Source organism: Carassius carassius, chromosome 1 (genome assembly GCF_963082965.1).
Source record: "Carassius carassius chromosome 1, fCarCar2.1, whole genome shotgun sequence".
NCBI lineage: Eukaryota > Metazoa > Chordata > Actinopteri > Cypriniformes > Cyprinidae > Carassius > Carassius carassius.
Window position 1 is genome coordinate 47959240 of NC_081755.1, and position 14901 is coordinate 47974140.

Here is a 14901-nt window from a genome sequence, read left to right on the forward strand (position 1 = left end):
CACTAACTGATCGATTAAATGAGACATGAGTCATTTCAGTAAGTTGTGACGTATCTCTAGTGTTAATTCATGCTCATTTCGCGTAGTAACAGAAGAGAGGATCGGTCGGCGCGCAGCTCATTAAAGAGCGATAAAACGGCGTTTATTGTCTGTGTTTCGTGATATAACTGACAGAATTTGACAGCTGAGACCTTGTTTCATATCAGAAGAAATAATGAACAGAGTTTATTGTGATTTATTGGATGTGTGAACGATTCTTTGGATTCAAGAATTGAAATCGGTTCATCAAAATGAAAATGTTTTATATTTTCAACCCAGCTATAGTGATCATATTGAATTGTGACGTTCGTCTCTCTGTCTCATGTGTCTGAATACCATGGTAAATCTGTCTGTACTGTGTTTTTGCGCTCATGGGTTTTGGGTTTGATCTTTGCTGTCTGAATTAAGTGTGTGTGTGTGTGTGTGATTCACTCGTCTCCCGCGGCGGGATGACGACGCTGCTGGAACGTTCTGGCGCGTGTAACGAGCCTCGCTTTACGAGAGAACATGTGAAACTGTTTACAGAGGAGCGGTCTCATGATTAGCCGACATGATTCGAACAAGATGATGATCATTCCTGTGACAGAAGAGCTCATGTTTCTGCTCATATGAAGTTAAAGGAACAGTGAGTACGAGTTCAACGCCTGAGCAGCAACTTGGCATGTGGGAAATCTCTCCTTAATTGTGAAAGATACTTTTCTAGGCGGAGCATCTTGTTGTGATGTCACTGATGTGGGTGGAGTTTAACTAATGTTAATGAGGTTGATCAGACTCTGCCTACAAGCTGTGCATCCACCTGGAAAAATAGTTGTGTAATTGACACTTGAGTATTTAGACATTTTTAACTCAATTAATGTATGAACTACTTCTTCTGCCTTTAAACCTAATTCTAATGAGTCTTCTACTATGAACATGATTCCCATTTATTTATACACACCTGAGCCACAAGTCACAGTGATTTTGAGAGGCAAACTTTAGTATTATTAATATATTATTACAGTTTTGCATTAGTAATCTTACTTTTTCATTTTCTTTTTCATTTTAATTTAAGTTGGTTTTAGTTATTTTAGTCATTTTTCTTTTTTTTTTTCAGTTTTCATATTTATGATTTTCTTTTCTTAAGTTTTCGGTTTTAATTTACCTAACGTTTTAGTCATTTTGTTGGATTTTGTCATTTGTATTAGAATTTCTTTATGTGCCTCTCTCTCTCTCTCTCTCTCTCTCTCTCTATATATATATATATTCATTTTCTTATTTCGTTTTAGCTATTATTTTATTACTTTAAATTAAACAAAAAAAAAACGTTGCATTTTGACTAACTAATAATAAAATGTGAAATAAAATCTTTACTTGTTAATTTTTTTTTTTTTTTTTTTTTTTTTTTAGTTTTAATTAACAATAATGCTCCTGGCTCCAGATGAGTTTTAAAGCTGAAGTTGTGTTTAATCCAGAGTATTCCTGTATAGTGAATGAGTGTTTGTGTGAGATGAGTGTCTCATGAAAGTCGTCTGGTGAATGGTGTGTTGTGTTTCGAGGTGACGGGCCGCTCACTTTGCTGGTGTTTTGGGATGGGGGATCAGGACATGCTTGTCTTTGTGTGTGTGTGTTTCAGCGTATTTGCTCTTCTGTGTGCAAAAAGCTTGTGATGTTGTGTTTAAGGGCTTTGCTTTTGACAGCCAGACGTGATCCGCTGGTCGTGATTGGTTTGAACTGATCTCAGTCGTGGATTGGTGTGTTTTTGAGCAGGGTGAGCTGGAGAAGCAGCTGCTGCAGGCCAATCCCATCCTCGAAGCCTTTGGGAATGCCAAGACCGTCAAGAACGACAACTCTTCCCGATTCGTAAGACGTCCCGTTATGGTGGACTTTTCACTTATAAGTCTGGCTTTCCACGAGTTATTTATCTTTTGTCTTTTCTGTGTTTTAGGGCAAATTTATCAGAATCAACTTTGACGTTAATGGGTACATCGTCGGAGCCAATATTGAAACCTGTATCTTTACGAGCTAGTTCATATGATGTGGTTTTAAAAAAAATGTGTATATTAGTAAGTCTGGGTTGTTTTAATTTGGATAAGGTAATTATGGCTTATTTGAATATTAATTTGCATATTTTTATACAATTTATTGGTGGATTTATATCACAACTAGAGCATGACCTGTTTTTATTATCCACTTGTGCATCTATGGAAAAAAAGCATTGTAAATCTGTACGGGGAACAAATTACAAAAGAAATAGCAACGTAGACAAACTAGTTATGTTATTATTTTAAAATAAGAATATATATATCACTCTGGGTTTAAAAAAAAGAATAAAATCAGTAAATAATAATTAATTATTATAGTTAATAATAATCAATCATAATAATAAAAGATAATAAAATGGAAGGAAAATAAAGATCAAACATGTGCTGTTATTTAAAGAAATATATAAAAATGTATATTTTTCTCAATCACTACCAGAAAAACAAATAAACAAATAAAAAACACAATTAATAATATTATTAATAATAATAATAATAATGGAAATGCAAAATAACTATAAAACAATTAATATTGCTATTTTTAAAATAATACAAATTTTTGAGAATCACTCTTGTTAAAAGCAACAAAAAAGTAAACCGAAATGCAGATAAACAATCTGTTTTTTTTAATTAATAAAAAAAAATTGAAATGTTAATTTGAATCACTATTTTATAAATACCACAAAAAAACAGTTTCTTAATCACCCCAGTTTATTTTTTAGTTTGGTTTATTTTTTAGAAATATAAAAAGTCCTATACATTTCTGTGACTCTACACTGAGCATAGAGCATCTGTTAAATGCGTAAATCTAAAGAAGGAATAATTAATGAGGCACAAATTGAGACTGGGTAATAAAGACCCAGGCTTCATGTGAGTATTCGTGCTTTTGTCCTGTTGTGTGTCCTTGACTCTGACCGTCAGACCTGTTGGAAAAGTCCCGTGCGATCCGTCAAGCTAAAGAAGAAAGAACCTTCCACATGTTCTACTACATGCTGACCGGCGCAGGAGACAAACTGCGCTGTGAGTGTCCTTCACTGCTTTCAAACAGGATTTCTGATGCTTGTCAATTACTACACTCTTAATACTAGTAGAATGAGGCACTTCTGTTTATGAATTAATGTAAATGATTTGATTGGTGTCTTCACTCGCTAGCTGAACTCTGTCTGGAGAGCTACAATAAGTACCGGTTCCTGTCCAATGGGAACGTGACGATCCCGGGACAGCAGGACCGAGACATGTACCTGGAGACCACGGAGGCTATGAGGATCATGGGATTCCCTGAGGAAGAACAGATCGGTGAATATACATACTGCCATTTTCAAATGTGACTGTATGATCTGGAACGTGTTTGAGGTTTTTAATTGTGTGTGTCGCCCCCTATAGGTCTGCTTAGAGTCATTTCGTCAGTGCTCCAGCTGGGTAATATGTCCTTTAAGAAGGAGCGCCACTCAGACCAGGCCTCCATGCCTGATGACACAGGTAAACACATCTTTTTAGATTCACAAACATGCCCATCAGGCCTTCTCTTGTTAATCTGTTGCTATATTATAACTAAAACAAGCAGCTGGTTTTAAATGGTTTCTAACCAGTCAAAACTGATCAGTAGCTGGTCCAAACTGGTCGAAAATGGCCACTAGCTGGTTCCACCAGTCATTAACTTCTCCAAAATGGTCAAAAATGATCATTAGTTGTGTCCAAATTGGTCAGAAATGGTCATTATCTGCTCTAAACTGGCCAACAATAGTCAGTAGTCAGCCTAGAGTGACAAAAGTGATTATTACCTGTTTAAAACAACCATTAGCTGGTCCAAACTGGTAAAATGGTCATAAGCCAGTCCATACTGGTCGAAGATGGTCAAATGCTGTTCCAAACTAGTTGAAAATGGTCATTTGATGGTCCAAAGTCATCATAAATTATTTAGTCCAAATAAGAAAAAAAGTCATAAACTGCTCAATGGTGGCCAAAAATTGCGATTAGCAGGTACAGAAGGTCAGAAATGGTCATTAGCTGCTCCACAAGACCTAAAAATAGGCATTAGCAGCTGCAGCTGGTCATAAATGGTTATAAGCTGGTCAAAAATGGTTTTTAAATGCTTTAAAATTATCATTAGCTGCTCCAAACTGGCTAAAATTAGTCAGTAGCTGGACAAAACTCGTCATTAGCTGGTCCAAGCTGGCTGCAAATGGCCATTAGCTGGTCCAAGATGGTTTGAATGGTTAGTTAGCTAGACTACCAGCTGATGAGGCCAGGGTTGACCTGGTAGAACATCTTAGTCAGGCTAAGAGAAATTAAACCAGGAATTTGAGTAGTTATCAGTTACTATTTGTAAACGACTTCCCCTTCCCTTCTCCAGCTGCTCAGAAGGTGTGCCATCTGATGGGGATGAACGTGACTGATTTTACACGCGCCATCCTCTCGCCTCGGATCAAGGTGGGCCGTGACTACGTGCAGAAGGCCCAGACCCAGGAGCAGGCAGAGTTTGCGGTGGAGGCTCTGGCCAAAGCCACGTACGAGAGGATGTTCCGCTGGCTGGTGATGCGCATCAACAAAGCTCTGGATAAGACCAAACGTCAGGGCGCCTCCTTCATCGGCATCCTGGACATCGCCGGCTTTGAGATCTTCGATGTACGGCACAATCCTTCAGCCTCAAGGGTGCTTACAGTTGAATTACCCACTATTCCTATTCCTAGTTGTAACTGAGTTTCTGTTCCTCTTCGCAGTTGAACTCGTTCGAGCAGTTGTGCATTAACTACACAAACGAGAAGCTCCAGCAGCTCTTCAACCACACCATGTTCATCCTGGAGCAGGAGGAGTACCAGCGTGAGGGCATCGAGTGGAGCTTCATCGACTTCGGCCTCGACCTGCAGCCCTGCATCGAACTCATCGAGAAACCAGTGAGCATCTCTTCACTCCTAGAGCGATCATGTGACCCTAAATGCAGCTGTTTTCATGATCAAGATTAGGAATCGAGAACTTGGAAATCCAGTTTTTAAAAAATACTAAATCTGGTTTGATTTCCTTGATGTCTTCATGATTTTCTGCTAATGTTGATAAAAAGGTAGTAGCTAATTTTAGGTTTCTAGTTGGCCATAACTGCTCCAAGGTGGTTTAGAAGGCTGATTGACTACCAGCCAGTAGAGCCATGGTTGACCTGGCAGATCAGCTTAAACATACTAGTTAGACCAGGTAGAGAAGGTAAACCAATAAAGAGATTTCTGAACATGTCCACCAATTGTGTGAGTCTCAGAATGACCATGTGACCTTTCATAGAACTGTTTAATGTGTAGATATTAGTCAGATTCTGATGTTTAAGATTGGGAATTGAGAACTTAGTACAGAACAGTGTCTGATTTCAGCTGGTTAAAAATTATCATTAGCTGGTCCAGACTGGTTAAAATGGCTATTAGCTGGACCAAGATGGTCAAAATGGTTATTAGCTGGTCTAAACTGTTTAAACATGGTCATTAGCTTTTCCACAGACTTGTTTAGAATTGGTTATTAGCGGGTTAACTTTTAACTTGGTTAAAGTGGTCATTAACTGGTCTAAATTGGTAAACGATTTGTTATTAGCTGATTCAAGATAGTCAAAACAGCCGTTAGTTGGTCTAAATTGGTCTAGAATAGTTATTGGCTGGTCTACACTGATTAAAATGGTCATTAGTTCATCCAAGCTGGACTAAAATAGTCATTAGCTGGTCTAAACTGGTAAAAATGGCCATTAGCTTGTCCAAACTAGTTGAAAATGCTCATTAGCTTGTCCAAGCTGAACAAAAATTGTAATTAGCTGGTCAAAACTGGTTAAAAATTGGATATTAACTGTTCCAAATTGGCTAAAAATAGACCACTGGACCAGATGGCCAAAGTAGTCATTAGCTGGTCTAAACTGGTTCAAATTGGTTATTAGCTAGTCTGAACTGGTTGAAAATGCTCATTAGCTTGTTCAAACGGGTTAAAAATGGTCATTAGCTGGACCAAGAAGGTCAAAAATAGTCTAGCTATTACTCAGATCCTGATGAACAAAATATGGAAACCAGAACTTTGGATGCTTTACTTTAAAAATACTAAATCCAGTTTGATTTCCTGATCTTCCTGAGTTATGATCTCCTGCTGATGATGAAGACTTTGATTGTAATCTGTGTTGCATGTTTCCAGGCGAGTCCTCCAGGAATCCTGGCTCTCCTGGACGAGGAGTGCTGGTTCCCCAAAGCCACGGACAAGAGCTTCGTGGAGAAGGTCCTACAGGAGCAGGGGACACATCCCAAGTTCCACAAGCCCAAGAAACTCAAGGACGAGGCAGATTTCTGCATCATGCACTATGCTGGAAAGGTGCTGACTTGCTCCTCGTCTGAACCCATGTGCGTTTTCATAGCCTTATTTGTGAATTTTAGACATCTGTGATTGTGTTTCTCAGGTGGATTACAAGGCGGATGAGTGGCTGATGAAGAACATGGACCCGCTGAACGATAACGTGGCCACTTTGCTCAATCAATCCACCGACAAGTTTGTTTCAGAGCTGTGGAAAGACGGTGAGTCGAAAGATCATACTGGATCAGCTCTTAAATACATAGGTTGTGGAGGAAAACTATAAATGCTGAAGAAATGTATAAGACACAAGGGAGTGAAACTTTTAAACCTAACAAAGGGGTACATGACTAATGTATTTACACTCTGGGCACCTTTTTCATGCCGACATGGGTGGTAACTCACTGGATTTGTTCTCTTCTGCTGGTGTTTGGTCCTCTGTTTCTTCCCCTCTCCATCCATCCATTCATCCACCCCTTGTTTCACGTCCTCCTGGACCTCTGTACACACCATCTCCCATCTGTCCGTCTCTCTCAGAGGTCCAGAACTGTCAGAGAGCTTATTTCTATCAGCGTTTTCCTTACCTTCATTTAGAGCCAGGTGACATCTTTGGTTTCTCTCTCTCTCTCTCCCGTGACGTTCTCTTCCTCAGCTGTCCTGCGTGACTGTGTTCCTCTGAGGTGTTGAGATATGTCTCTGATATTTCTGCTGTCTCTCCTCTCTGTGTAATATAGTGTGCAGCGCCCCCGCTGTTGGTCTGTGGTACTGCAGAAATGGGTATAAACTGCATGGGTTTGGTTCTGTTCTCACCAGTGAAACATGACCACAGTCCACAGTATGCAGTTACACACACACACACACACACTCACACAGGGTCCAAAATTCACTTTAGGCAAACCTGGCTATGACTGCTGTATAAAAATAATTGGGAAATATTTATTTTTACTCCATGAGAATAAAAATTATTTTGTATTATATAAAATAATTATTTAGCTGTTTTTCCACTGGTGTTCAGCATCATACACTTCCCAGTCTCACAAAAACATATTTAAAAAAAAACATTTATATTGATTAAATGTAAAAAATTTTTATTTGGAATTTAAATAAATATATAATATATAAGGAACTTTTAGAAAAAAAAAATTTGCAATTAATATTACTGTTAATAATGTTTATAAGTAAATACTTTCTACGATGTATTTGTGGATTGAAATTATTTAACTTTTCATTTAAATTCAGGATTTGGTCATTTTCTTATGTGCTTTTGTCACTTTATTAGTGTGTTTCTATGAATTACTGTTTAAGTTGAATAAATCTTATTTTTAACTATTTTAATTTCTTAATATTTAATTAATATGATCTATTTAGTTAAAATTTTTAATGACAATAGCCTGCTTTTAAATTTTACTCAATAACATCCAGTGTGAATACAGTGCATAACATGCATCATTTGAGTAATGGCAATCATTTCTTTCAATTACTTTTCCTGCCATCTTCCTTTCTGGCCAATAAAAAAAATAAAAATAACAAAAACTATAAAAAATTACTTACCAAAGTGAGTTTTCACTCTTCTTTTGTGTTCTTTGAGCCTCATTCATGAAACACGGGAAGAATGAGTTGTTCGTGATATTGTGCTGAAATCTGTGTCATTCTGTTCAACTTGTGTTCTCATGAACGAGGTGATTGTTTATTTTGGACCCTTGACCACACACACACACACACACACACACACTCACGTACGTGTCACCTGCACTGCATTGATTTGAGTCATTTTCCCGTGTGTCCCCCACCCCACTCTTCACCAGCATCGTGTGTGTGTCTGTGGTTTGTCACCAGTGCTGACGTGTGTTTGACCCACTGAACTGTGGGCAGTTTTCACATCATGACCAGACTGCATGCCTGAGATGAAGCTCTTACCACGCAGTGACTGTCTGTCTCTCTCTGTCTCTCAGTGGACCGTATCGTGGGTCTGGATAAGGTGGCTGGCATGTCGGAGCTGCCGGGAGCGTTTAAGACCCGTAAGGGAATGTTCCGGACGGTCGGGCAGCTCTATAAGGAGCAGCTGTCCAAACTCATGGCCACTCTCAAAAACACCAACCCCAACTTCGTCCGCTGCATCATTCCCAACCACGAGAAAAAGGTACCAAGTGCTCGGCATTCAGGACTAGATTATGTGTTCCTTAAAAAAAGCTATATTAGATATATATATCCACACCAATAAAGACAGCAGTTAAGATCGCTATGAAAATAACTATATTAGTGTTTGTCAAGACCAAAAACTATTGAACAGAGCTTCATTAGCATTCACACCAAAGCAGAGTCCAGACCAAATAATAACTATAACAATAACTGTATTAGAGTCCAGACCAAATAATAACTATATTAGCTATAATGATAACTGTATTAGAGTCCAGACCAAATAATAACTATATTAGCTATAACGATAACTGTATTAGCATCCAGACCAAATAATAACTATATTAGCTATAATGATAACTGTATTAGAGTCCAGACCAAATAATAACTATATTAGCTATAACGATAACTGTATTAGAGTCCAGACCAAATAATAACTATATTAGCTATAACGATAACTGTATTAGCATCCAGACCAAATAATAACTATATTAGCTATAACGATAACTGTATTAGCGTCCTGGCCAAATAACTATATTAGCTATAACGATAACTTTATTAGCATCCAGACCAAATAATAACTATATTAGCTATAACGATAACTGTATTAGAGTCCAGACCAAATAATAACTATATTAGCTGTAACGATAACTGTATTAGCGTCCTGACCAAATAACTATATTAGCTGTAACGATAACTGTATTAGCATCCAGACCAAATAATAACTATATTAGCTATAATGATAACTGTATTAGAGTCCAGACCAAATAATAACTATATTAGCTATAACGATAGCTGTATTAGCATCCAGACCAAATAATAACTATATTAGCTATAACAATAACTGTATTAGCGTCCTGACCAAATAACTATATTAGCTATAACTATAACTGTATTAGCATCCAGACCAAATAATAACTATATTAGCTATAACGATAACTGTATTAGCGTCCTGACCAAATAACTATATTAGCTATAACGATAACTGTATTAGAGTCCAGACCAAATAATAACTATATTAGCTGTAACGATAACTGTATTAGCGTCCTGACCAAAAAACTATATTAGCTATAACGATAACTGTATTAGCGACCAGACCAAATAATAACTATATTAGCTATAACGATAACTGTATTAGAGTCCAGACCAAATAATAACTATATTAGCTATAACGATAACTGTATTAGCATCCAGACCAAATAATAACAATATTAGCTATAACAATAACTGTATTAGCGTCCTGACCAAATAATAACTATATTAGCTATAACGATAACTGTATTAGCATCCAGACCAAATAATAACTATATTAGCTATAACGATAACTGTATTAGCATCCAGACCAAATAATAACTATATTAGCTATAACGATAACTGTATTAGCGTCCTGACCAAATAACTATATTAGCTATAACGATAACTGTATTAGAGTCCAGACCAAATAATAACTATATTAGCTGTAACGATAACTGTATTAGCGTCCTGACCAAATAACTATATTAGCTATAACGATAACTATATTAGCTATAACGATAACTGTATTAGAGTCCAGACCAAATAATAACTATATTAGCTATAACGATAACTGTATTAGCGACCAGACCAAATAATAACTATATTAGCTATAACGATAACTGTATTAGAGTCCAGACCAAATTATAACTATATTAGCTATAACGATAACTGTATTAGCGACCAGACCAAATAATAACTATATTAGCTATAACGATAACTGTATTAGAGTCCAGACCAAATTATAACTATATTAGCTGTAATGATAACTGTATTAGCGTCCTGACCAAATAACTATATTAGCTATAACGATAACTGTATTAGCGTCCACACCAAATGGAAGAACTATAAAGATAGCTTAAATTATAACTATATTAGCATTCGTACCAAAAACAATAACTATAAAGATTGCATTAACGACAAATATATTTGCATTCTCGCCAAGAACGAAGAATATACAGATAGCTATAATGATGAACTATATTAGTGTAAAGGTAGTTTTAATAATAATTATATTAGAATTCACACCAATAATGATAACTAAATTAGCGTTAACAATAAGAACGATATCTGTAAATATAGTTATAACAAAAACTGTATTAGTGTACACACCAAGTGCAGTATCTATAAAAAAATAGCTATAATAGGAACGGTGTTAGTGTTCACACACTGAATGATAGCTATAAAGATAAAATAAGTATATTGACACTTGCACCAACAATGAAAACAATCGAGATGGATATAACCATATTAGTGCTTGCACCAACAATGATGACTATAAGATAGCTGTAACAATTTTAGATTTGAGGACCAACAAATTACTGCTGAAATGCACAAATTGCAAAAAAACAATTTTTTTTGTCATGAATTCATTATAAATGTTTGTGTTTTGTGCCTCAGGCTGGTAAGTTGGAACCTCACCTGGTTCTTGATCAGCTCCGGTGTAATGGCGTCCTGGAGGGAATCCGTATCTGCAGACAGGGATTCCCCAACCGCATCGTCTTCCAGGAGTTCAGACAGAGGTTCGCTGCTTTCTCTGACCACAACTTTTCACATGAATAAACTCCTTACTTATCCCTCTTAAGAATCTGTTTCATCTAATTCTAATTAGTTCTTACTAATGCTAGACCTGATTGTGTGTTTCCATTGATGTTAACCAAGTTTTGTGTTTTATCGCTCAGGTATGAAATCCTCACGCCCAACGCCATTCCCAAGGGCTTCATGGATGGCAAACAGGCTTGTGTGCTGATGGTGAGACCCATTTTACAGTGAAATCAACTGGCTTTAAAGTTACTTTATGAAGTTTTCTAAACTGTGGTTTATCTGTGTGTCAGATCAAAGCGCTGGAGCTGGATCCAAACCTGTTTCGGATCGGACAGAGCAAAGTGTTTTTCCGCGCTGGAGTGTTGGCTCACCTGGAGGAGGAGCGTGATATGAAGATCACAGACGTCATCATTAACTTCCAGGCCTGGTGCCGTGGATATGTTGCCCGCAAGTGAGTCTCACTACGCATGTTATAGAGTTTAATGACCGTTAATGAGATGCATAAAGCTGCTGAAGTCGAATTAACAATTATTTTACACTACAATATTCACTCCACATTGAAAATAGAACACGTTTTGTACTATACATAGGGCCCTATGATTTCCGCGATTCAGAAAACGTGGACGGAATCGCGGAATCCAGTCATAAAAACGAAATTTACAGTTTAACGCGGAATGTCACGGAATTTGTCTAATTTTGGATGAATTAATCAAAAGTTGGTCATTGCACTTTAGAGCTGTCAAAATTGCTCAAAAATGACGTTCGAATATTCCCTCTAAAAAATACATGAATATTCGAACTATTCGAACATCGGGTGGCGCATGTTGTCAAAGACGCGCATTACGTCAATAACAGGCAAAAATAATACAAACAGACATAACTACTTGTATAGATAGTCTATTTAAGTTTACACATATATGACAACGTATTACCTACACAAAAACAAGGAAATCAACTAATGGCCAAGACTGCAGACCTCACGCTCTCTCACCCTCACTTTCTCTGCGCATAATGGTTTAAATGAACAAACAAATTTTTGTGCAAGCAATTTAAGGTCGCAACTGTTGTCCCAAATATAGCAGGCTTCATTCAGTGATTGAAACAAATATTATTAATATTAATAGAAGTTTTACAGCATATAGAACTGACATTGAATGCTCCGAGCGAGCTGTGCTGTGGTAAACATGGAACTTTTCCTTGACATGAAACGATAAATAATCAAACCTCGGATCCATTGCTTGACAGAACTCCCCGAAGCGTGCCCCATCCGCGATACTGATCGGTCTCATGTCCTTACAAATGAACGAAATTATTTTATCCGTTATGGCCTCTTGTCGTGTTGCAGACAAAGAGCTTGCAGCGGGCGATGCAAAGTAACGTTAAGTGTCAAGACGTGACTGTTTAGCTGGAGTTCCACACATTATGCCATGCTCATTTGGGTGTACATTTTTGAGATGTGACCTCATGTTGCTAGTTGTCGAATGGTATGCTAACTGTATCTTAAATAGCTTGCATACAACAATCTCGCGGGTCAACAATTTTACCTCATTTTCTCTGCTGCGGTCGAGTTGGGCTCTGCACTTGCTGTCATCTTCCATGAAGATGCGTCAACTTTCAGCAGTGATGCTGTGCCAGACAGTGCGACTCCTGTGAGGCTGTGACCTGTCCCTGAACCCTCAGACGTGCTAGCGCGCCCACTCGCAAAGCAGACAACCACGCCTCTACTATCGCGGGCCTTTTTTTCCACATTTTTTTTTATTCGAATATTAATTTTCACCTTCGAAATTCGTTTTTTTAAAACTATTCGAATACATATTCGAATTTAGAATATTCGTTGACAGCCCTATTGCACTTACATCAAATTGCGATTTGGATTAATATCTGTAAATATTAAGCTGGATAAGTCTATTTAAATATGAATCCTGTATTTTCTGTGTTAATGAATGGCGCAGATGCGAGACTTTGTTTATCACACACACTGAAGCGCGCGTGACGCTGGCGGTGATTTCAGCTTCTGTCGTCTCACTAAATAAGGACGTGAACACGTGAACAACATCTCCAGAACTGCACTAAGAGTCACTTCATGAGCATTTGACCATTTGATTTGAGTAAAACTAGTGTCACATCACATACACAGAACTGTAAAGGTATTCACGGCAACCCGTCAAAATAAAAGTCCGGTTTAATTTAAAGACAAGTGTTTGCCAGTAATCTATTACTATTGTTCAGCAGAACATAGCCTACTACTACTACTACTACTAACATGAAACAAACATTTTTTTAAGGAATAATCACACAACATCTCTTCCATGTTTTATTTTAAATAGTAAATCTTTTTTGTTTACCAAAAAATAAAGTTTGCTTAATTTTCAGTAATTAAAAGAAAAAAAATAAATGAATGAAACCAGAAAAATGTAAATACACAACAGAATTTCTGAGGGGGAAAAAACATTTCATAAGGCTTTTTTAAGAAAACATTTGAATAAATTAAGTTGTTTTATGCATTTAAATAATGCTAAAACACAGAATTAGGCAACAATAAAACATGGTGATAAACATGTCATAGGGCCCTAAACATGTAGTTTTTGTTAAACTTTTAATAACTTGTTGTGAAAATGTATGTGTAATGATTTTAATTAATTAGACATGCTTTTTGATTAATACAATTAAATAACCATTAAAAAGAAGTTGAGAAAAATGTAAACAGAAAAAAATAGAATCCAGAAAAATTTAAACAGAATAAATGGAATTTGGGAAAAAATAAAATGAATTTCATAGGGCCCTGTAAACAGTGACAAAATGATTTGCTAATGAGTTTTTGCTAGTCAGACGCAGTTGGTATCAGGTGGAAGATGTGGCTCTTAGCATGTTTCTACTGTGTTCTGGGTGATTGCTAGACTGTTGCTATGTTCTTAGCCAGTTTACTGGGATTAGTGGTTATTCGGGTGTTGCTATGTTGTTCTTTGCTGATTTATTGGGTTTACTATAAACAATGCCAGGGCATTGGGGTGCAGTGTAGTTTGAAGAAGTTCCTAGAATATTAGTCAGAAAATCTGGTAGAATCTTGACCTGTCACCTGCAGGTGATTGTAAAGTCCACAGATGTGGTGTTTAACGGTGTGTGCGTGTGGTTCAGGGCGTTCGCTAAGAGGCAGCAGCAGCTGACGGCCATGAGGGTGATCCAGAGGAACTGCTCTGCGTATCTGAAGCTCAGGAACTGGCAGTGGTGGAGACTCTTCACTAAGGTTCATGACACACACACACATGTTCAGATTGACTGTTGTTCTTGACATGTGTTCTGTGCTGATGCCGTGTGTGTGTGTGTGTGTGTGTGCTTCAGGTGAAGCCGCTGCTTCAGGTGAGCCGACAGGAAGAGGAGATGCAGGCCAAAGACGAGGAGCTCAACAAAGTTCGGGAGAAGCAGATGGTGGCTGAACAGCAGCTGAAGGAGATGGAGCTCAAACAGCAGCAGGTAACAGAATACTGCTTACATTCTTATATCTTTATTTCTTTTCAGTTATATATTATATTTTATAAATATTTTTATATGTATCTCATGCTATGGTTTTATTTTACATATGAATATTATCAATATTAGTTTAAATCTGCTATATATTATGAATGATACATAATTTGGTGTCTATATATGGTGCATTTTAAAATTCAAAATATGGTGCAAAATTGTATTTATGCATGTAAATATGAATTATGTATGTCATGCAACATTTTACAGTTGTTGTTTTCATTTAGTTTAATTCAATATGTTATAAATTATGCTACATTTTAAATTAGCTTTCTATATTATCAATTGTATGCATGTTATATTTCACATATGCATTATGCTATCTTTT

General features: G+C 37.0%; 1 protein-coding gene across 3 annotated transcripts in view; it reads left to right on the forward strand.

Moving 5' to 3' along the window:
• The window catches only part of LOC132153073 (myosin-9-like), a 45684-nt gene that overhangs the window by 18656 nt on the left and 12127 nt on the right, over window positions 1-14901 (forward strand). For 2 of the 3 annotated variants that reach the window (XM_059562251.1, XM_059562260.1), the window contains 15 exons: window positions 1786-1878; window positions 1964-2027; window positions 2979-3077; window positions 3210-3353; window positions 3441-3536; window positions 4411-4682; window positions 4778-4951; window positions 6210-6383; window positions 6469-6583; window positions 8312-8499; window positions 10908-11029; window positions 11189-11258; window positions 11342-11502; window positions 14187-14295; window positions 14391-14522. In XM_059562251.1, the coding sequence (XP_059418234.1) occupies window positions 1786-1878; window positions 1964-2027; window positions 2979-3077; window positions 3210-3353; window positions 3441-3536; window positions 4411-4682; window positions 4778-4951; window positions 6210-6383; window positions 6469-6583; window positions 8312-8499; window positions 10908-11029; window positions 11189-11258; window positions 11342-11502; window positions 14187-14295; window positions 14391-14522 (2013 nt within the window). Of the gene's footprint in view, window positions 1-1785; window positions 1879-1963; window positions 2028-2978; window positions 3078-3209; window positions 3354-3440; window positions 3537-4410; window positions 4683-4777; window positions 4952-6209; window positions 6384-6468; window positions 6584-6896; window positions 6972-8311; window positions 8500-10907; window positions 11030-11188; window positions 11259-11341; window positions 11503-14186; window positions 14296-14390; window positions 14523-14901 lie in introns of all 3 variants that reach the window. The other variant, XM_059562269.1, reaches the window with a different exon arrangement.